This window comes from Laetiporus sulphureus (assembly GCF_001632365.1).
Source record: "Laetiporus sulphureus 93-53 unplaced genomic scaffold LAESUscaffold_34, whole genome shotgun sequence".
Taxonomy (NCBI): Eukaryota; Fungi; Basidiomycota; class Agaricomycetes; order Polyporales; family Laetiporaceae; genus Laetiporus; species Laetiporus sulphureus.
The window spans coordinates 312,788-335,161 of NW_024468543.1; the positions used below are offsets into that span (position 1 = coordinate 312,788).

At 54.1% G+C, this 22,374-nt stretch overlaps 6 protein-coding genes across 6 annotated transcripts; 3 read left to right on the top strand and 3 right to left on the bottom strand.

Moving 5' to 3' along the window:
• Positions 1–69: 69 nt before the first annotated feature.
• LAESUDRAFT_786126 (uncharacterized protein) lies at positions 70–960 on the bottom strand (the record flags this gene model as incomplete). Its single annotated transcript, XM_040913885.1, has 3 exons — positions 516–960; positions 223–416; positions 70–125 (listed from the first exon to the last, which is right to left on the bottom strand). The coding sequence occupies exons 1-3, from the start codon at positions 929–931 to the stop codon at positions 70–72; spliced, it is 666 nt and encodes a 221-aa protein (XP_040761956.1). The 5' UTR covers positions 932–960.
• A 3,384-nt stretch (positions 961–4,344) lies between these two features.
• LAESUDRAFT_314114 (uncharacterized protein) lies at positions 4,345–5,317 on the bottom strand. Its single transcript, XM_040901972.1, has 3 exons — positions 5,190–5,317; positions 4,979–5,137; positions 4,345–4,921 (listed from the first exon to the last, which is right to left on the bottom strand). The coding sequence occupies exons 2-3, from the start codon at positions 5,081–5,083 to the stop codon at positions 4,391–4,393; spliced, it is 636 nt and encodes a 211-aa protein (XP_040761957.1). The 5' UTR covers positions 5,084–5,137; positions 5,190–5,317; the 3' UTR covers positions 4,345–4,390.
• Positions 5,318–6,543: 1,226 nt separating this feature from the next.
• On the top strand, positions 6,544–8,673 carry LAESUDRAFT_715747 (uncharacterized protein; the record flags this gene model as incomplete). Its single annotated transcript, XM_040907182.1, has 6 exons — positions 6,544–6,810; positions 7,140–7,168; positions 7,207–7,405; positions 7,453–7,579; positions 7,814–7,956; positions 8,119–8,673. 6 exons carry the CDS (start codon positions 6,544–6,546, stop codon positions 8,671–8,673), a joined length of 1,320 nt encoding a protein of 439 aa, XP_040761958.1.
• Positions 8,674–12,405: 3,732 nt separating this feature from the next.
• LAESUDRAFT_658336 (Creatinase/aminopeptidase) lies at positions 12,406–15,113 on the top strand (the record flags this gene model as incomplete). Its single annotated transcript, XM_040904746.1, has 12 exons — positions 12,406–12,665; positions 12,725–12,799; positions 12,852–13,351; positions 13,405–13,616; positions 13,668–13,980; positions 14,046–14,112; positions 14,169–14,280; positions 14,336–14,434; positions 14,500–14,614; positions 14,667–14,725; positions 14,783–14,902; positions 14,964–15,113. 12 exons carry the CDS (start codon positions 12,406–12,408, stop codon positions 15,111–15,113), a joined length of 2,082 nt encoding a protein of 693 aa, XP_040761959.1.
• A 403-nt stretch (positions 15,114–15,516) lies between these two features.
• LAESUDRAFT_761341 (GTP binding protein 4) lies at positions 15,517–17,940 on the bottom strand (the record flags this gene model as incomplete). Its single annotated transcript, XM_040912898.1, has 8 exons — positions 15,517–15,570; positions 15,630–15,728; positions 15,794–16,240; positions 16,294–16,466; positions 16,526–17,370; positions 17,421–17,608; positions 17,667–17,789; positions 17,845–17,940. The coding sequence occupies 8 exons, from the start codon at positions 17,938–17,940 to the stop codon at positions 15,517–15,519; spliced, it is 2,025 nt and encodes a 674-aa protein (XP_040761960.1).
• Positions 17,941–19,386: 1,446 nt separating this feature from the next.
• LAESUDRAFT_658184 (G-protein alpha subunit) lies at positions 19,387–21,981 on the top strand (the record flags this gene model as incomplete). The annotated part of the gene is made up of 13 exons (XM_040904736.1): positions 19,387–19,458; positions 19,521–19,566; positions 19,736–20,427; positions 20,522–20,629; positions 20,710–20,718; positions 20,834–20,864; positions 21,093–21,136; positions 21,292–21,409; positions 21,441–21,516; positions 21,579–21,693; positions 21,759–21,776; positions 21,837–21,870; positions 21,932–21,981. The coding sequence occupies 13 exons, from the start codon at positions 19,387–19,389 to the stop codon at positions 21,979–21,981; spliced, it is 1,413 nt and encodes a 470-aa protein (XP_040761961.1).
• Between the last annotated feature and the right edge of the window lie 393 nt (positions 21,982–22,374).

Below are 22,374 nucleotides of genomic sequence, written 5' to 3' on the forward strand. Positions count from 1 at the left end.
GTTTATCACGCATCTGTTGGGTTGTGCAATCCTAACTTCGCTCTCCTACGTGACGATCAACGTGGACCATCAATGGACGCGTGAAACAGACGTACGCCTGCTGGAACACGTGTCCACATCCGCGTCTGTTCACAAGATTGACAGAGGGGCGCAATTTCATTCTCATCCTCGCATAGTTGCAACGAACTGCCAGAAGAACGTCTGGCGGTGCGCTCAACATACCATACCGCACGTGGATTGGGATATCAGATTCACATTGACGAAGCGCACCGCCATCTTCTTCCCGATCAATGAGGACGGTGGCGGCAAGCGGCAGGAAACCGGATGTTCGATGTCCAAACGCTCGCCAGCCATGTTTGATCACGCCAATAACCATCTCATAACTGCCTCCGCCTATAGCGCAGCATTCGCAAAGACTAAGGGACGTCTGCAATTTGCTTCAGTAATCAGCACGTAGTCGACAACACTCTCTCCTCTGGAGTCTGGGAAAAGAGAAAAAGGAAGAGAAAACATACGGCGTGTCCGGAGCGCGCAGGCATACGCGCCCCGCCCTGTACTCGGGCCTCTTCAGCAGCCCGCGTCCATACTTCTTCATCCGCTGGAAGAAAGTCAGGTCCGGATTCGGCCTCTCAGATTGTCCCGCACGCCTCAGTGAGGGTGTGGCTGATGGCGGCGGTGGGGACACTAGGAGAGACATGCTGGATGGGTTGCGCGTGTGTGAGTGCTGCGAGTGGAAGATGTCCTCCGCGTCTTCATTATCGTCCTCCTCTTCGAAGAGCGGGGTGGAACGTCCCGCTCGTGCCCACGCCGGGCAGCCCGGGGTCGTATGACGACTCCTGCGCCGTTTGCGACCACGTCTTGCCCCCTTCCTCGCAGTCATAAATTTTGCCGGTCTTTCTTTGTCGCTCATGAAGCGTATATGCATTGTCATTCAGAGCTGAACTAGCTCTGCGGCTCGGCTGACTCGAGGCGTGAAATTGCGAGCTCTGAAGCGTATAGAGTTTACGATGCGACGGTTCGTAGATTTTATCAGCGAATTACTCCACCGCACCCTGAGTGTAGTCGCATATATACATATACATTAATGCTTCAGTGAGAGCAAGCAATATTGAGCGAACTATAACAATCTGAGCCACGGCCTGAGCCGCGCCACAGGGCTAGCGCGGCGCCAACGCCCATTGCGCCACCAGCTCGAGCGCCGGGGAGAGAAAGCCTTCCAAGTTCTTCACCTCCACTTCATGATAGCAATCCGCTCGACATACCAAAGCTTTTCGCCGTGACGTTTTCGCCTTAACTATGTACCACATGTGTCCAATCAAGATATTAGCCCAGGAGACCGCACGGCCCGCCATGGAATCAGAATCTAGGACACCGAACTGTGATCCTGTCAGCATTCGGTCTCCTCACGGAATTAACAACACATGTTCGCAAGTATGATAGGATAAAATCGCACTGAAATGCGAGAAGAGAGGAGGGTCTTTGTTGTCGTTTGTAGGCCCTGTTACCGCTCCTCATGATTTTGGGTCTTGATAGATCCCTCCATCCTCTCACCCGCAGGAGGACCTTAAGTGCAGCGTATCGAAATTGTGATAAGACCAGCACGATTCCCGCGTATCAGACGATGTCAGAAAGAGCATCGTATGGGTAGAATTGCCGATCCTCGCCTTTGCCGGTCGGCTTGTGATCGTTCCAAGGTTCTCTCACCTGGTATGGGTGGAGGAGAATGGAATAGATTTAGAGCAGCTTGGGGATTCCACGATGGTACGCACCTTCACAGGAGATCTTGGATCTGTTGCATTTATTGTCGAGTGTGTTCCGCAGGTTGCCGACTACGTCCGGACATTGATCGATCCCGCGTCAGTGTTCTGTTCCGGTAAGCAATCAGGATGGGATGCACCTGTGTCTGACGTGTGATTATGGCCCTGCCTGCGATATCTTGGTATCCCCAGTTCCCGTGAAGAATCTGATCAAAGTCCTCGCGAGGGGGCATAGGTCGTGGCATACTAAGTTGGACCGTCGCCATTTCTGAAGCAATCGGCCCCTCAGAGGACTCGGAGTCACCTTCTCGCGTCTGTGGAAATGTATGAAATGGCACCTGCGGTAACCGTGAAGCATCCCATTTGGTAGATTTTGGCACGGTAAGCGCGCAGAATGCCACGGACACCGTCAAGACGGGTAACTCACCGATCCACTGTTCATGACCGTGCCACTTTGTGTGTTTGCAAAGTTTGCGGTCACGTCTGGTTTGTCCGCGTTCGTATCAGTGTCATCTTCGGCGAAATCCTCTGGCGACTCGCTGAACGATAGAAACGATCAAAGCTCTGTCCAGATTGCCTTCAACATGACAGCAGCCACAGGTTTGCAAGAAATGGTCGGCCCGATGAATGTGGCGGGGAGCGCCTCAACGAGAAGGATGGGCTGGTAGCAGTGGAAACACGCGAGTCTTCTCTCAATCAACGAGCACCCGTTCGCGACAAACGCTATCCGTCGGTGTGGATCGCAATGGCCACAGTCTGTCGTTGGGGGAAATGGCTGAAGTAGAAAGAGAACGAACACAGTGCCACCCGAACACGTTGTTTTCTGCAAGCGCGTAGGTGCCACAGTTTGGCCAAGCAGGCTGGGCTGGAACTCAAGGCGGTGATGTTTCTTAACTGGATGAAATGCAAGGTTGGTAGGCATATTCGCACTCATCCTATTCGATCGAGCTGATTTGAGTAATTCACAGCTAGTATACGAACGTTCTTGGTTATTGATCATACGTTCCGATACATTTTAAAGCTGGTGTTTTCACACCCTCCTGGTGAAATCTATACGACACTGTCATTCCACGATCCCTCAAAGTCATCTCCGAGCAGATTTTTGATCTCTCGATACAAAGACTTAATTCTCAGCTCACTTTCTGCCAACTCCTCTGCGCACGACATACATCGTTCGAACGGCGATCCTGGGCCTCGAATTTGAGTTTCGCCGATATTGGCGGCGAGGCCTTTGTCACCATCGGAAAGGGACGTCATTGCTGTGAAGGTGTTGCTGGCGGACTCAGTGATCTTCTGCATGTCAAGCTCCCAATGAACTATCTTGTTCAACTCGGACGTGTTGTGTAGTTCTTGGATCTCCTGAGCAAATGTTGGATTCGGAGCTGGGGGCATCTACCGGAGGCAGGAAGAAGTTCATCCACTGTAATTGCCAGCAGAATTCGGGCATCATGCTTACCGTCTCTTCCGGCTGGCCAGCAGAAGAATTTTTCTCTGGTGCACGAACGGCCATCTCTTCATGATTACGTGTCGTCTGAAGACATTCGTCAACTATACGCCTTGGACACAGCACTTGGTTCACCACATACCTCAGACTGGCTCAAGACGGCTAATGCCGTGTCCCCCTTCGAAGTCTGCACCTCTTGGAGACCCCAGCTACCTTCAAGGATGGTATTGTAGCATTCACGAGGCCTGGTGGCCGTGGGCATGGACAACGGGACCGTTCGCAGGGGCATCTCCCTCCACGTAGCGCCAACCCATCCTTCCTGTTGACAATGAGATCAGATTAGCGTGGCTCTACACTCTGCCGATACCACGTACTGTCTGGTACCACCTGACGTAGTTCTCGTCATCGTCGACCTCGCTCGCCCATGCCCAGTACCGATCTCCTAGGTACCAGTCCCTCTTCCACTCCTCCGGGACGGTTTCCATCCATGTCAAGTGGGACCACTCATCTCTGGACTGGAGCATATAGGTAAGCATGCATGAAAACACGAACGTCGTCGACTTGGCTAACGCACCGCTCCGTTGTTGTCGCTCGTGTTCGAATGTGTGCTTTCAAGGTCTCCATCATCGCTGAAGTCTTCGATATCCGCAAAAGACTCGATGTAACCAGAGCTGTCCCAGGAATCTGGCGACTCAGGTGGCTCGAATGTCTCTGTACGACGTGATTGTTCATGGATTCGTTGTGGTTCAGGTAGCCGTGTGGCTAGTGGCGCGCCGACAAAGCGACACAATGAGGTCGAGAGCAATATGGAAGTAAGTTGCTTACAGATGACTGGAGAGAGCAAAACAACAAGTATGGGCGGTAGTTACAGGACGGCTTTTTAAGGTCCCGACGATGAGTGGCGGATATGGAGCGAGTGGCAGAAAAGCAAATGCAAGCGTATCCCTGGCACGTTGTCAACGAGCGCTAACACGCCTGTGGCGGTTGAACCACCGCGTTCAACCACCGGCACATGGGAGACGCGTCCCATTGTCATGCGAGGGTCGGACAAAAAGCCATCTGTGTTCAAGCAAACACAATAACGATTCGTCTATATAACCGCAGGACAATGTAGATGAAAACAACTGTTCGATGCAAATTCTACTTCGAGCCCTTCGCCTTGGACTCCCGCTCTAGTCGTTGCCTCTCCTCACAAGCAGCGCGATAAAATTGCCTCCCTTTCCTTCTTCCTCTCCTCCAAAGCCCTTTTGGACTGCTCGCGGGAATGATCTACGCGCTTCTTCATGTCTTTCAGGGCTTCGAGACAGGCAGCAAGCTCCTCGGCATCATCTCCATAGTCATCTCGGATCGAGGAGCTGGGTCTGGTGATGGAAGATGCTAGGGTTTCTGACGTGTGCGAGATGGTCGAGCGTGGCGAGCGACATCCTGGGTCGACAACTGCGTTATAGGTGCAGAGGATGTTCTCGAGCCTCTCCAGCCTTTGACGAATATCCGCGATCATCAGCTTCATCCAAGTGCTCCTAGTCTCCTTTGAAACAGTCGACAGTAGGTGGTACTCCTCGGTATCCTCTTCCGCAGTGTTGGAAGCGAGTTCGGCGCGGCACAAAGTAGGCGAAGAGGCATCCGAGTCTGAGCTTCCCGTTGGGTTCACTACTCGCAGCTCATGCTGAACAGGCACAGCAGGAATTTCATCGGAATAGTTCACAGAAGAATATAGGCTCTGTGAATGTAGACTGATCATTATCAACTCAAGGTCTATGGTGCGCGGCTAACTGACCCACGGGCTGAAGCTCTCGATCTCCCCATCGCAGCACGACTGTTGGTCGTGAGTCGAATCCGTGGTCTTCTCTGCCGGGCGTCCGCTGTCATCATTGGCTTGCATCTCGCATATCTTCTCAACGGGAGGATGGATGGAAGGAACAAGGCTAACATTGACCTATTGGTATGTCAGTACATCATGTACAGTTGAAAGTTGCAGTGTGACTGACCGCGTTGTATGATACCACAGAGTCAAGAGAGTCTTCAAGATCTTCTGCCCAGGACGATGCATCACCTTGGTATTCATCTAAGTACAGGAGATCCAAGTACTGAGCCGGTCAAAGGAGATGTAGATGGGTTTATTACTTTGGTAAGCACAGTGATTGTTACAAAGATGGCTTTGGATGACTTACGGCTTCCTTGTACTTCTTTGTAACTATTGCTGTGTTAGTGAAAGCGACGGTCTCGAAGTCGCCTTCATTGCCGGCGCCGTGGCCTGATAGGTTGGGATGTGGTTGCATCATCATAAGTATGAAAGGAACCTTGCGCTTGAAGGCCGCGCCAGCCCGCTTCACGAAGCCTGGGATCATCTTGTGGTGGCCAGTCGCGAGTGTGGCGCTCTTATAGTGTCGATGAACTTGTTAATGGCGAGGTAGATATGCGGTTACGGACGCGTCTCAGACAAGCGTAAATCAGTGGCCAAAGAAAGATAAGCTGGACACTGTTCCTCTCGTGTGTTGTGGTTGGGAGCAAGTGGGGGTGGAGTGGCAGCGGATGTCGGAGTTGCCTCTATATTTGGGCGCTTATATAGTGGCCCGCGGGCTAGATGCTATCCAATTAGAGGCAAGTGCGAAAATGGCAGACAATGGCGAGAGTGGTGGCACGCAAGCTGCCGCTCTGTGGCTGCATCCCTTGATACCCATATCGTAGTATAGGCGCAGCTACAACGGTACTGAAATCCATTTGATCTTATGCTTTGCTCGTTGTCAATCTTGCGTCAGTGGTACCTGCAACTATTTTTTCAGCGAGCTATTAAGGTTGCTTGCTGCAGCTAGTGGTTGGCTTGGAAAGTATCTTCATAGTGGTCCCTTCGGCCTTGGGAGGACCGCAGATATCGGTGCAATTTTTGTGCGGCGCAAGACGATTGCAACTTTTTACGCATACAAAATCTCGCCACATAAGCAGAGAATAAATGATGGAACGAGCATAGAGCGATGGTTTATATACAATGTGACCACGACCATCCGGGGTGTGTACAATCCCAGTGTCTGTGAGTCGGCATTAGGAGATCGCACAGTAGATAATAGCAGTATATACAGCTGCTTCTTCCCTTGACTTCAAGACCGCCATCTTAGATCCCTACCTGCTGATGTCGCACGTCGTAAATGTCCTCTTCGGCAATCCGCCCGATCTCTCGAGTAGTCGAGTCCCTCATTGAGGCAATGGAGTAGCCACTCATGGTACGAGGCCTCCCTAACACGCGTAACGCCGCATCAGCACGCCTTCGGTAGCGCTGAATCACAGAAGATCTTCACCTTGGCCTCGCGTCTGCCTTCCGCCGATCGCACGGGACTCAATCATCGAATGGCGGCGGTACTCCCCAAACTCAGTTGTGTTGTACATGCGGCTGCCACGTTTGGCCGCCGGCGGCGCCGTCATGAGCGACTCTGCGATCACTTGGCTGAGGAGGTCGTAGCTATTTTCGTCCGCGCAGGAATTGCGGTCTCCGCGCGCACCCCGCGCACAATGGCAGCCGCGGTGCCGGAAGGCGCAGAGCACGCGGGATACCCGTCGCTTCGCTGCTTCGCGGGTTCTTCTGAGCAAGTCGGAGCCCATCATGGCGCTGTGGCGGTACGACGACGATCTCGTGGTGAATAAGAGTCAGGACATAAAAAAATTGGGACGGTTTGTCGAGTAGACGCACTGAGGTGTCTTGGGAGGGAGGTTGCGGCCTCTGGTAGAGAAGGGGAGACTGCGGGCCTGCCACCTTGCGTGGTGGCGGTGAGCAGGTGCACTGTGGCAAAACACGTTCCTGATCGTTGACACGGGGCGCTTACGCGCCTGTGGCGTGTGCGCTGCATGCCATTCTAGGAACAAACAGAGCTAAAGACTCATTTGTAGTCGTACACGCTAGAGTTTATTAGTCTGTAATAAGGTAAGCGAACTACGTTCTTCTATAGCACATTAACGCGTTTGTGGGATACCGAAGGTGCAGAGACGTGTCAGAATTACTTTGCCCACCCACAGTGAAGAGAAACGCTCCTCCCGTCCCATAGCAACGAGATTGCGACACTCCCAAGCACCTTTCCCGTTTGCCGCATTGTGTCAACGCGAGTATTGCAGTGCGCATCTGCATGAGGATACGTATGATGAACAGGATCAGGTGATCAAGCAGCCGGAGAATGTTGCGAGGTCGCATGATGCTGAGACGGACATTGTCCTCGCGGTGATTAGCCCCGATAGAGTGCTCGGTTGATCGTTCTTCGGTGGAAGGTGGAACGCCGAAGCTCAGGCCATGACGGTGTTTTGGACCCAGGGGAACTGTACCGTCTCGCTGTTGATGATGGCCAGAGTCATCTTCGCCCAAATCGGCAGAAGGTCCTCCGCGCTGCAACTGTTGGTCAACATACCTCGAAGACATAAATTTTGCCGAAATTCTTCTCACATAGTGAGCGAGGCTCTCAGAGAACCATGGCAGCGATGGGCTGGACACGCTGCCGAACGCTGACCTTCGAGAGCATGTTGCCGCTCGTTGGCTGTTCCGGCGCACTTTGCGATGCGCCAGGGGATGTAGAGATCGATAACAAGCTTTCATATCTTGTCGAACCTTCCTGCTTCTACTCGAAATTCTGAGGGGCCCAACAAGCGACCGTTGATTTCCTTCGGATGCCTCGATATCTGAGGGAAGAAACTGGAGTTGATCGCTCTGGCAGGGCGATCTTGAACTCCAGTTTCTTTCACCGGCATGAACATGCCGAACAGACTGGATACTGCTTTGTGAGTTGCATAACCGCTGCATGCGTCGCAAATTGACGTACATATCTGTAAACCCGTGGTGCAATGGGAGAGCCGATGTCTGTCCAAGCCTCGCCATCCTCGGGGGGCTCCATCTAGCGCCTGTTTGACCGGTAGTAAGTCGCGCGCAACGGCGTCGTTCAGTTTCAGAAGCACATTCTTCACGAGAGTCCCGATCCGTACGATGACTACGTCTTCAAGATCCTCGAGCAGGAGCGCCTTCGCCGTCGTGTCACGAAGTTGTCTGCCAAAGACCAGCGGCAGCAGCTCGCCGGCATCCAAAAGAATCCTAAGCCATCGCCCATCGAGTCTCTCATAGTCGCTGTAAAGGCCCAATCAGCCATCCAAGGCATCATGAACCTCCTCCCGCGAATATCCTCGAACAGCACAATCGTCCTCCTGCACAACGGCATGGGCGTGTACGAGAATCTCATCAAGGCCGTCTTCCGCAACCGCGAGCAGCGCCCCAACGTCGTCGTCTCCGTTAACAATCACGGTGCATTCCTTAAGCAAGAGGGGCACGTTGTGCACACCGGTGTGGGCGACATCAAGCTCGGCATCGTCCCCGACCCCAAGGGGCGCGACTTCGAAGTGAGCCTTGACACTTCCCTTCCGAAGGAGGACCAGAAGCTCAGCCTCGACGACATCGCGCCGCTCAGTGGCGACCCTCTCGCCCAGCGTTACTCAATTTGTGTTTGAGTGCAGTGACAGTGTCCTTTCGCATGGTGGGGAAGTCCGTCATTCAATATGACGATCTGTCAGAGAGAATGAAAAACTAGATGAAACCGGAGAACGGAAGTAGGCGAAGGAGGGTGTGTGTGCCAACGACCAGCGTTGGCGCGACCACTTGGGGGGAGAGCGTATATATACCCGTGCGCTGACCAGTAAGAAGACAAATTCGTTGCACAGAGATCAGAGGTAGGCTAGGCGCATCGTCTTCTGAGGTATTATTAGCGCTCCGTGCGCTAAGGCGTTTGTGGTATGTATCCCGAGAGATCACAGCCCTCGTAGTCACTGTCCGGTGACGGTCTTCATATGAACGACACGGTGTTTCTTGCCACGATTTGGTATCAGCTCGACTGTCTCCTGGAACACCGTACGGCAAGCAAGAAGACCGAGGCAAGAAATGATCTGAGTAGTTCGGCGAGGCCCCTTCTTTGCCCGAAACATAGATTAGATCAGCGAGCAACAATCGTCAGAAAGACAAGAGATGAATAGATATATTTGTGAGCTCACACAATACTGTCAGTGGAGCCAATCGACGAACGGACAATAATTCAACATAACGGTTTCTGAATGTTGATGAATCGCCCTGAGTGACCGTTGCTACCGAAATTCTCGCCGCTGCATGTGTAGGTAGAGTCAGCACGTTAATTCACACTGACAGAGTAAGTCTAGTGCAGTAACAAGAAGAACCTGTAGCGAGTCTTGTAGGCTAATTCGAATAAAGTTGTCGGACAAGAACTCCTTCAAGATTCGAGTGTTAGTTTAGCGCCCGTGTCCCATGTGAGCCACGTGCGGACGCGACGCGACGCGTAAGCGCTCGCTCTCTGTGGTCTAGACTCTAGTGCGTCTGACCCGCCTTGCACCACATATACTCGGGCCTCTCGCTATCGCTGCTTGTCGCGTCTTTCTCTCTCGTTCTATTTTCTCTGTTTTTTTTTTCTGCTCCTAGGCTCTCATCCGGCTCGGATTGGCCAGTGTGCGACGCGACGCCACGAACTAGTGACTGCTCATGCGCGTTCCCGCAGTGAAGACATGACCTTCCGCGCTCAAATGAGCGCTCTGCTAGAAGGCATTATTTGGTGACGTGAAGGACCATAAATATGCTGCGCGGTCGGCATTATGCTGGTGAATGCCCGTTGTGGTTGAATACCCTAGCGCCGAGATGACCGACCAGAGCGTGTTGTGATCAGCCAAACGGGCTCGTTACGGCGTGCTCACGGAGGTGAGCTCGTAACCTGCATATTCAAGACAATTGATTGAGGATCGAACACACCAGTGTGATAGCCAATTTGCTCTCTCGAAGTTCGAGTGAGGTCATAAGGCTGCTTCGAGGACGTAGACGTACATACACGCTGTTATTTTGCCATATATGCGCGCAAATTCTACCCCTGAGCCTTCTGCAGCCCTCCAACATCTAGTGAACGAAGCGTCATTCAAGCAGTCCTCACGTAAGTGGTTCCTTTCTATGAAACAGCGTGTACTTCATTCCGGTGAATTTTCAGGTAACAATGCAGTTGAGGTCGGTTCTCCCACCTTCTCTACATGTGCGTGCGTGAGTACCACATTTTCTCAAGTCCTCTGAATTGCACACGCTGGTCATTTGTGAACTTGAGACGTCTCCTTCTCGTGCCATGATCGAGTGTCATTCACACAGACGGATGGTTTTTGTGGAATACAATCCGCGCTGCGTCTGCGTTTGATGTGTGTCGCTCAGGCGTGATACCGGCCCTGCTTTCTGTTGCTTTCTCCAACGGCGCTTCCTCTGTTGCTCGCTTAACGGTGTGTTGCTAAGGCGCTAGAGGGACCAGCCGGTGCAGATGTCCACGTTCCGCTCACATTACCACGGATCTTGTACCATGGTAAGCTTTTGCAGCCGGTGAGCTTACTACATACACCTTGGCAGCGCCTTGTCCTCGTGCAATCGGAACCGTCGGACCTTATACAAGACCTGGTGACTCGCGGGAACGTCTGACGTTGCCGCCGATGGGCCACGCGCAGGCGAGGTGCATGTTGTGGAATCGCTTTCTCGATAGCGTCTCGCCTAGCTATCGGGGGGCTTGCCACCTGCCACCAGCCAATTGATTCTATCCACCCGCGTTGGGTATTTGGCGATTCAACACAGCACCGCTATGCTATGAATGGTGTGATCTGCCACCTCTAGGATAGAAACACTGCTATTCGAGGGTGGCTCAGACAATGGTGCGTCTCCGTTCGCATGTTAGCAGATGGTGCGATGAACACGATTTGCAGTTAACAATCCATGAATTTCTTGCACAGCATATTCCAGGTGATGGGCTCTGATCAAAGGCGGGCTGCAAATGCGCCGTTTCGCCGAAAGAACGGTATGCCTCTCTCAGCTCCGCAAGTCAATGTCTAGATCCTTTTCTGGCCACACGGCGTCACTGGCTCTACCGCAGCCTTCGTCCATCGTGCCTTTCATTGCTCCAGCCAACTATTCACCGGGCGAAGTATGATTAGAGATCCCTCCGACGCCGCTGGCGGGATTTTTTCTGTCACATGCCGCGTCTATTTGCTGGTTCCGCTGCGGACGACATCAGCATTGTCCAGGCTATACTCGAGCGTAATATGGTGGCCTAAACTCATCTGGGGTGATCAGCGACAAATCCCGTGGACGATATGGATCACTGGCAAGTCCTCCATCCCTGTTGTTCTTGGGATACATTGATGTTACTACTGGCAATATGAACTTTTCGCAAAGCTAGTCTGGTCTTCCGAAGGGCACGCCGCTGCAATGTGGCCGATTCAGCACGCGAAGGACGGAACGCTCAGAGCCTATCGGTGAAACAGGCGTCTATGTGAGATTGGTTTAGGGCCGGTCGCGACGCGCGTGGGTATAGACGACTGCCGTTTCAGGCAGGGCGAGACAGCGTGGCAAGACCCGCACTAGTCAATGCCTCGGGCGGTCCGAACTTTCTCGACCATCCGCTCGTTCCCAACTACCGCGTGTGCGCTGTATTAACCTCGCACGGGCAGCTGGAGTGGGTTGTCTTCATCCTGCCGCTGCAATACCCGTAACCCATGGCTCCCCCGCCACCTCCCCCGCCACCGCCACTATGCTTCCCGTTCTCGAGCAAGCCGAAGCGCAGGCTCACGTTCTCGGAGCAGTCGGCACGGGAATCCTACGACTCACAGCGGTCGAGTGTCGACCGCCTCGACCGCAACCGCTTGGATCGGTCAGGTTCCTACTCTCCGACCGCCACACTGACCTCGCGTGCGGAGAAGCTTACGTTCACGTCGGAGACGGACTCTTACGCGTCTGCGCGTAACTACTCGAAGGAAGTGATTGAGGTCAAGCCGAATGTCCTGCGGCGCAATACTACTAAGGGTCGGATCATGAAGGATACTGCGCCCCCTGCACAACCCACTCAGGACGCCCCGAAGCCTGCAGATGAGAAGCCAAAACGACACTTTACGTTGCTGGGGTATGGATGGGGGCTCGGAAAGAAGGAGAAGGAGCGTCAGAGGGAGCTCGAAATGCAACACCAAGAGGACTATGATAGGGAAGAGGACCTGATCGACCTAACGCGTGATGGAACTCCAGATAGCCACCTACCGGCGTACCAGTCGCCACGTCCCTCTGAAGGAACGCAGAAGTCCCCCCGTTCGTCAAACGGCTCATCGCACCACTCGTCGGAGAGACGTCAACCCCTGAACCCGCTCCCCCCACACATGCTTGAGCACCGGATGAATAACAGATCCGATTCATACAAGTCGAACTCGAGCAGGTCCACGGATAGGTCGGGAGGCTCTGGTATGAGGAGCGGTAGGAGTGGTGGTAGCAGCAAGAGACCTGGACTGGAGTCATCGCAGTCGTCTGATACGCTAGTGGGATCTGCGTACGAGCGGAAAGTCAGCGACCTCGACCCTATCCCCGAGAGAGTGGACACGACCGGTCGACTAACTGCGTTGAGAGAGTTGATGCAGAAGGAGACGTTGGACTACTAGTAAGTCTACCAGGTCCTTGAGCTGCGCTCTGTTGAATCGTGAGCGCAATGTTGCACAGTATCATCCCGACTGAGGATGCGCATGGGTCAGAATATGTAGCTATCAATGACAAACGTAGAGAGTGGATCTCCGGGTATGCTCCTTCATGCTTCAAAAAGGCTGAGTATGACCTGACCTTGTTGTAGGTTCACTGGGTCTGCAGGACAAGCTATCATCTCCAGGACCAACGCCTATCTCGCCACAGATGCTCGTTACTGGATCCAAGCGCGCGAACAGCTCGACGAAAACTGGATTCTCATTGAGGCAGGCTCCGTGGGCGGCCCAGCTGACTGGATATCCTGGCTCTCCGATCGGGCCAAGGACGCGCGCATTGGGATTGACTCGCGCATGGTCTCGTACGAGAAGGCGACAAAGCTGAACCAAGCACTCGTTGGGAAGAGCTGCAAGCTCGTCTATCCGCCGCAGAATTTGGTCGACCTCATTTGGGTAGAGAAGCCATCACGCTCGAAGGAGCCGATCTTCGTGCAGCCGCATCAGTTCACGGGGAAAGAGGCAGGCGCGAAGTTGGCGGAGTTGCGTGCATGGATCGGAAACCAGGCGCCGACGGTACCGTCGTACTCGAAGGAGCCACCAAAGCCGTCGCAGATGCAAGTGGCAACGCTCATCTCGTCGCTACCGAGTATCGGTACGTGTGTTGCGATGTGCTTTCGTGACCCAAACAGTAACACTGCGGTGCAGCATACGTGCTCAACTTGCGCGGAGACGACATCCCGTTCAATCCTGTCTTCCATGCGTATTTGTTTGTGAGCTTAACGCAGGCAATTCTCTTCATCGAGCCTGCCAAGGTCAGCAAAGAGGTCGATGAATATCTGCAGTCGATTGGCGTGGAAAGGATGGAGTACAACGAGATCTGGGGCTTCATCCGGCGGAAACCATGGGGAGAGGGCAAGGTATGAAACCCCTTATACATTACAGCCCAGCAGGAGTTCATACGTGCGCAGGTCATCATCACGCCGGAAACATCCTACGCCATTTCACTCATCCTAACAAGCTTCCGGTACACGGTTCTACCGTCATACGTCGACGAGATGAAGGCGATCAAGAACAGGTCGGAGATCGAAGGGCTGCAGCATGCGTACCTCCGCGACGGTTGCGCCTTCGTGAGGTTCCTCGCCTGGTTGGAGGAGAAGATACGCCAGGGTTACGAAATCACTGAATATGAGGCTGCATGGCGTCTTACGGAGTATAGAAGGAAGCAGGCGCATTATATGGGCCTTGCCTATGAGAACATCTCGGCCAGTGGTCCCAACGCTGGTGAGTAACCTAAGTTATTCGCGGTTCTCACTGCTCATACTTTCCATACCACTCCGCATCTGCAGCTCTACCGCATTATAGCCCACGCAAGTCGACCGCTATATATATAGACAGGAAAACACCGTATTTAAAGTAAGCCCGCAGGTTTTTCACGTGTCACGACTTATACTCAACATGCATGCCCACAGCGATTCGGGCGGACAGTACCAGGATGGCACCTGCGACACCACTCGGACTATACATTTCGGCCAACCCACGGATGCGCAGTGTGAAGCGTTCACGCGGGTTCTCCAGGGTCATGTAAGTTTGCAATCTATCAAACCGTGATACCCGACCTGATGTGTTTGTGTGATAGATTGCCATTGACAGCGCCATCTTCCCCGAGGGAACGAGTGGCGCCAAACTGGATGTCTTGGCTCGGCGGGCGTTGTGGCAAGATGGACTGAATTACATGGTGCGTAGTCGCTTCCCTGTGTATCAGCCGCTGCGGCGCCTCTGCTGACGTGCCGCTTGTCGCAGCACGGGACCGGACATGGGGTCGGGTCTTACTTGACTGTGCATGAAGGTCCGCATGGCTTCTCCTCGGACGTGCCGCTAAAGCCTGGGCACGTCATCACGAACGAGCCAGGTTTTTGTAAGTACAATACTCCGCAATCATTGTGGTCATATTTGACATACGAGCACAGACAAAGAGGGCGAATGGGGCATACGGATTGAGTCTGCCCTCTTCGTCAAACCTGTGACAGTGAGTCTCACGATCGCCTACGCTGATCGCCAGCTGAACTGACAATACTCCGGTCAGACCCGCGGCGAATTCAACGGCGCTATTTGGCTGGGTTTCGAGCGCCTCACCTGTGTGCCAATTCAGACCAAGATGGTCAAAGACGTGATGCTGTCCAAAGAAGAGCGGCAATGGCTCAAGGTTCGTGTGATTCGTATCAGCTTTGTTGCACGGTGCTCATAGTAACTGATATCGCTCGCAGTCTCACAACGCGCGCTGCCTCGATCTACTCACGCCTCTTCTCCAGGAACAGAACGATCAAAGAGCACTGAAATGGCTGCGTCGCGAAGCCAGTCGTGGTATTGGCGCTGCCAAATCTGGTCCGGGCGGCATCTCGATCGACTGGGACTGAATGCCCGACCCCCCTCATTCTCGTGTTGCCGAACTCTGTACGATCTGTTACATTATCTTGCTCACCTATCGAGAGGATGCCACCGGGCATCCCCGCTGTATGTAAACCTTATCTTATACCCCTTGTGCATGCTCGACCGCGCATCCAAGTCTTGGAATCCCCGGATTACTTATTGCTTTTATTGTTCGTCGTCCTGCCGTTGTAGCTTATCTGTGCTGGATGTAGCTTCGTCGCTCTTGTCTAAATGTATGAATGATCATTTGTCGCCTATTGCACCTTTTGTGTCTGAAATTGAATTCGTGCAGGGTGAAACGCATTTGCAGAGAGAAAAAAAGAGTGTCTTATAAAGGCATGATATACATCGAAAGGAAGACGTGAAGCGAGCTGGAAGTAGACGGCCCTATCACCGGCGATTCGTCTTGCCCATCTTCCGCTTGCCAGCAAAGAGATGCTTCGGCTGGGCAAATAAATGAACATTAGGACAGAACGGCGGGATGGAAGGCTATGGAATATCACCATTTTGGTTTTGATTGCGCGGTCGCTTTCGCCGGCCCTCGCGTGCATGTTGCGCGCCCTGTGGCCCAGATCGCGTAACTTGATGGCCTTTGAAGCTTGCTGGTGACAAATCCAAGAATCCATGAGCCATTCTGCCGATGAATGTGTAAAGGTGTGCCACGTACCGCCTCGTCCCGCATACCTGCCAGTCGTCTGTCCGACCTGGGCTCCCGCTTTCCCTTCGTGATGACAGCGCCCGAGTTCGCCTTTGCCCGCTTGTTCGGGGCAGGCGCTTCCGCCTCGTCCACGTCCATCCACTCCGCCTCGCCAACCTCGCCGCCCTCCACATCCTCCACGTCCACGTCCATCTCCGCGTCCTCTTCGTCCTCCTCGCGCTGCCGTTTCCGCTTCGCACCGGCGACCTTCGCGAGCAGCGCTGCACGCTCCTGGATCCTGCTCGGGTCCAAGCCGGCCTTGGTCAGCTCCGTCGTGAGCTCGCTGAGCGTGCGCAGGCCGGTCGTCCGGGGCATTCTTGCGTGGTTCTTCATCGCTTTCTTCATGCTCTGCGAAGTCACTTTATGTTGTCGCGCGATCTTCGCTTCGGCTGCTTCTCGCTCGTCCTCAGAGTCGAACTAGGGAAAAGAAGTGATTGGGGAGACTTTCGGGTAAGAAAGGCGGGACTTACCATGTCCTCCTCGCTGTTGTAGAAGCCCTCCGCCACGAGCCTCTCCTCTTCCCGCTCCAGGGCCTCGAGCTTCTCCAGGATGTCTGGGTCGATGAAGTCTGCGACGTTTTTGCCGTCCATAATTTCTGGCATGATGTCCATCTTCCATTCAGGATCAGCGAGCATGTAGTTCTCTGTAGAATTGATCTAGAATTCAGTATCAAAGCCTTTTGCGATTCCGCGTGCAACATACTTCTGAGGTTGATGTTGTACACTCCAGGACCACCCTCCTCAGCCTCGATGTCCTTCTCCAACCGTCGCTTCTCAGCATCGTTCTTCTCCTGTTCCCTCCGCTGCTTCACAGCCTCAGGAATGAACGGCTCGCGAACGACGTCGTCTCGCGCCCTCGGCTGCGCGACGTGCAGCCTGTTGAGGATCGAGTTGACCTTGTTGCCCTTGAGCTTCTGGTCGACGCGGTGCTCCAGCAGCGCATCGCACGCCTTGTTCTTGAGCTCCATGACGCCCTCGTCCGTATAGCACGACACTTGCACGTGCATGACGCCCTCGCTGTTGACGATCTCCTCGACCAGCGTGCGGTTCTCAGGCGCGAGGTCCTCCAGCCGGGTGACGTCGACCTTGTTCATGACGAGCAGCGTCGGCTTGTTGGCGAAGAGCGGCTTGATCGAGTGGAAGAGCTTGCACTGCGCCTCGATGGTGTACCCGCACTGCTCGGAGAGGTCCATGAAGTAGAGCACGCAGCTCTTGAGGTGCGCGAGCGCGGTGATGCTCTGCATCTCGATCGTGTTCATGTCCTCGAGCGGGTGGTCGAGGATCCCCGGCGTGTCGATCACCTGCCAGCGCATGTAGCGGTAGTCGAGGTGCCCGATGAAGAGCGACTTGGTGGTGAACGCGTACGGCTGCACGTCGACGTCCGCGCGGGTGACCTTGTTGATGAAGGAGGACTTGCCGACGTTCGGGTACCCGCAGATGAGCAGCGTGCGCGCGGTGGGGTCGATCGCGGGGAGGCGGGAGATGTGCTGCCGGACCTGTTCGAGGTAGGCGAGGGGGTCTTTCTGGCGCCTCATGATCGTCGCCATTCTGTGGGAGGGTTCGCGATGTGGCTCGGACGTGAAGGGCGGTGTACGCACCGACCGAGTGCTGCCCGCTTGAGCTGCTTGCAGCGGTACAGACTGTCACCGAACTTGAGGAGACGGACGTAATCCTTCGCTACTTGGTCAATCAGATGCCGTGCCGTCCGAAGCTGGCCAAGCGCAAGTTTGTAATGGTTCTTGTCGTACAGGACGTTCATGAGGGATGAGAGAAACGGATGGAGGTCCTGAGTTCCAACACAAACGTTCAGGATGTCTAGCAGGACTCGCACGCATAGAACGCACGTCAAGCATAGGGAACTCTTCTAGGATCGCGCTCAACTTTTCATCGAATGAATCCTGCGTGAACTTGACCTTGCGCATGTAGAAGTTCCGGATACGACTGATTTTGAAGTTTTTGTGGATGACCTACATCTCCACGTTCAATCCTTCTACACGCAAACTTCTACAGACCCATGCTCACCGTGGGGGTCTTCCGCTGCGTCCTCGACAAGACAATGTCCAGGAAGTCCGCAGCGGTGGGCACCGGAGAAATCGCCTTTAGTCCGCTGGTCGACATTTTGAGTAACAAAGCCCGGTGAGTGAATAGCGGATTAGAAGCGTGTACTCGTCGTCTGTACCGGCGCCGCCGTCGATGCAGATGGCGTCGGGAGTGCGCTCAAGCTCCCAGTATGGTCTGAAAATTTGGATTACGTAATGAAACAAAAAGTGTCAGACTTTCGCACGCGTATATCTCAGCTTGATTTCTGCAGATAGTCCTTACCTGAGGCAGACCACGTATCACCGTGTTTTACGAACCAGGTCAAGTAAATCAATGAGATGTGCAGAAAGCATATATTGTACACATTGCGTCTTCGCAGCAGACTCTCATTGACTGGCGGGGAAGTCGCAGGTCCTTCACATTAGCCAAAGCCGAAAAGCATGCGTGGATTCAAAGAAGATTATGATGTCACGGCTGAAGGAACATCTGCGCATCATTAAGGTGCATCGTCTACCGCATGCTCGCAATCATTCCGCCAGTGCAGCATCCGGGAGGACCACACGGTGATAGCAAAGCAACGTATCCCCAGATAGAGCGATGAGCCTCGCGAAGAGAGTATACTTTACGCGGGATTATGGCTTGTTCGCATGGGATGATAACGGAGATGAGAAGGAAGCTCCGGAGATACACGCGCTTGAATAGCTCTGCAGCTTCTTGATCTCTGGTACGTCCTATAGAGTGAGAGATGCCAAGGAGGCTTAAGAACGGCAAATGGCCAATTATTAACCTGGACCGCTGATCGTCGCGGGATCTATGCACATGGCCAGACGAGCTGCGCCACATCATCCACGGGAACGCGATGATATATGCAGCGGAGTTGACAGCGTTGATTGCCAATTGCATGGACTGCGGTCATCGTCGCGGAATCTGCTTGAACCCGTGCGGCCACATCTCCAGGTATCTACACGATAGTGACTGAATAGTTTGATGGCAATCTTCCCAGCCTACACCGGAACGGGATGTCTGCATACGAAGAAGCTGCTAACGGCAGTCTCGGAGGCAGCACCCTGTCCTGCTCCGTCACATGGTCTGCATTGCATTGCGCACTACCCAGATACGCAAAGCAATGTGGCTTCTCGCTGGAGAGATCCGGAGTGGGAAATTTGCAGTTACTGCGAGGTTGGGGAGGCAAATGCGATGATATCAATGATCAGTGTCAGAGTCAGACAACGTAAATGGAGAAACGGCAAGTGTTTCCTTGCACCTCATTGTGTCGGAGATGAGCGCAGTGGGTGAATTGTGATCGGAGCGAGTGTACCTGACAATCAAAGGCGGTGCACCGTATTCGCATCTTCTCCATCAAACACGCAGAGTTACCGTGTGACGCCCTGCCAGCTTATTCACCATGTACCACTCTCTCCGCTCTCCCATCAGACTCCTCCCGCCCTACATATGAGTGCACTCGCCATCCACCCGCAGTCCCCGGACGACCAGTCTGGCTCGGTCATGACCGTCCGTCTGCCCATGCCCGCACGCTGCTCCGTCGACGACGCGGAGGCAATTCGCATAAACAACCAGATCGACGAGGAGATAAAGGTGTGTTCCTGTACGTATCCGCGGCACGCACGTGCGAAAGCTTGATGCGCTCTGCCGTGTAGCGCGAACATGAGTCTCTCAAGCGTCGGAGGCCGAGAGAAGTCAAAGGTGCGCCCAGTCTACACTAGTCTAGGAATGATCTTAGCTCTCCCAATCTGGATTGCGCATCATATAATCGCGCTGTGTCAAACCTGAGCTGTTTATTGCGCAAATGGAGACCGTTTCAAAACCTCATATTTCATGATGTCAATCGAGTTCTGACAGCGTGTCTTATCAGTGATGCTCCTGGGACAAGCAGAGTCCGGAAAGTCGACTCTACAAAAGCAGTTCCAGCTATACTACGCATCCCAAACACTCGACTATGAACGTCCTTCCTGGCGGCCCATCGTCTACTTCAACGTCCTCAAGGCCATCCGGATGATCCTCACCGAGATCGACTATGAGTATTTCTCCAACCAAGGGCCGACCGCCCCGGCGATGTCTCCCTCCTTCTCGAGCAACTCCTCCACCAGCCTCTCCGGCTCGCCCTCGCGCGCGTCGACGACGCAGAACGGCATCGACCCCGCATGGATGCTGGAGCTCTCGCAGCTCCGCAGCAAGCTCCTCCCGCTCGTGGCCTCCGAAGACGCGTTGGCGTCGGAACTCAGCGGTGGAATCACCGTGTCGGGCGGCCGCACGGGCGTGTACGTCCGTGCGGGCTGGCAGGCCCTCAGCACGGCCACGCGCTCGTGGCCGCTCGCGGATATCAGGAGCGGTTCGGGCCCGAGAGCGCCTGTGATGACAGATATTGTCGCGAAGACGCTGGCGGCGAACGCGTATGAAATCGAAGATTTGTGGCATCACCCTGCGGTGAGAACTCTGCTGGCGACGAATGATCTGCGCTTGGAAGAGTATGCGGCGTTGTGCGTTGTTTCGTTTTTTGGTGGGGGGTCGGATGGTGCTGACGAGATGCTGCCAGCTTCTTGGATAGTATTCATAGGATTGCCCAGCCGGACTATCTTCCTACGACAGGTAGGTCAATGCTGAACATCCTGCATATTGATGACCTATCCGCTCTGCAGAGGACATGCTTCACGTGAGATTACAAACACTGGGCGTCAAAGAGCACTCGTTCGACGTCGACATGGCCGGCACGAACTACACTTGGCTGTTATACGACGTCGGAGGCGCGGTGCGTAGCACTTGCTCTCCAAAATCCTCTCCGTGCAGTCACTAACGAAACCTCGCTATTCATAACTGCGTATCCCACAGAGAGGCCAAGTAAGTGTCAATTCGTGTCCCACGCGGCGATCTCCCCGCATGTTCCCATGGACCCTTCCACGATTCGATTCCATGCCGCTCCGTATCACTGACTCGTCTCCGCGCTTCGCAATAGAGACATGCCTGGGTGCCTTACTTCGAAGATGGTGCGTCCTCCCGTTCCTTCGACTGACGCAGAGCGTGCCTGGTTACGCCTCGTGCGGCGCCTTCCATGCGATCTTACATACATTCATCATTTCTGCTCGGTGCTATCTTGCGGTCGGTGATCGCGCTATTTTGTGGCGGCGGGTGCGGCCGACGCGACATCCCAGCCTCATGTCTTTCTAGCTTTACGTCCGTCGTGCGTGGTGGATGCTGACACGTCTCTCCTGCAGCCACGGCCATCATCTTCCTCGCCCCGATCAGCGCTTTTGACCAGGTGAGTTTCATATCCGCACTCCCGCCTCCACCATTGCCAATCTCGTGACCTTGCCCGCTCGCGGATCTGTCATTATCCCTGACTGGAACCCGACAAACAAATCAATCGATGGAATGTGCTCGTTCGGCGTGGAATTGGAATTGACGACCCGACAGTACCTGGAAGAGGACCCGCGGACGAACAGGATTGACGACTCGTTGCAGCTGTTCACCACGATATGCTCGAACAAGCTGCTACAAAAGTCGGCGCTGGTGCTCATGCTCAACAAGGCGCGTGCCCTTTCTTTCTCACCGATGGACCACAGTTGACGGCGCTACCGCGTCTTTGCAGACGGACCTGCTGAAGCAAAAGATCGACGCTGGGATTAAAGTGCGGAAGTAGTGCGTGAACTGGGTTTTACGTGCGATGGGATCCGCTGACGCTGATGGGGATGGGGATTTAGCATCTCGTCGTATGGGGACCGGCCAAATACGTATGAGGAAGTCTCGGAGTACTTCCGCGCACACTTCATACAGGCGCACCGGCGGAAGGACGTCTACCGCAGGTCGCTGTTCGTGGTGCGTGTATCAGTGGTTTGAATGTTTGCCGTGGTGCTTAGGATCAACCGATGTTGGCTTTGCAGCACTTTACCTCCATGCTGGTAAGTGTGATGAGGCTGTGGACGGAGGTTGATCTAGGCTGACGGGCGGCGGATCTTTAGGATATCAAAGCGACGCAGAGGATTATAGTTAATGGTGAGTGCCACGACGTCTTGCCATCATCTCCATCTGTCTTCTAACGCCGCAAGCATGGCAGTGAACGAAGCCATCATGCGGAAGCATATGGCCACCATCGGCCTTGCATAGCCGCACAGGCACTGCAGCGCAGATGCAGATGCGACGTGTGAAATGCCGCGTACGAAATGCTCGTGACGTAACCGCTTTGTGTTGCTTCTATCTGTGAATGTGGATGTGGAGGTGCGGTGGGCTGTGTAGAGTAGGAAGGTTTTTGGTATGGTGGTTGGGATGGGGAATGGAAGGCTGTCGGCGGGCGGCGGAAGGCGGAAGGCGGTGGCCGGGGGACATTTATGAGTGGTGCTTGGATCGGATATATCCTTCTTGTGGCTGTAATGTACGTTCATGTAAGTGCTGTTTGCTGATAGATACCTTTGGTTTGGCTTGGGTCGCTGGGCTGTTGCGTTGGCGTTCCTGACCGGCGACGTTGGCCGGTGTGGACGAACGATGCAGTGCACCGTGCGA

Coding starts and splice junctions, on each gene's coding strand:
- LAESUDRAFT_314114 (XM_040901972.1), bottom strand. CDS start 5,083: ATGCAAGCCAATGATGACAGCGGACGCCCGGCAGAGAAGACCACGGAT. Junction 4,922..4,978: donor TCGAGAGCTTCAGCCCGTGG/GTCAGTTAGCCG, acceptor CTACATTCACAG/AGCCTATATTCTTCTGTGAA.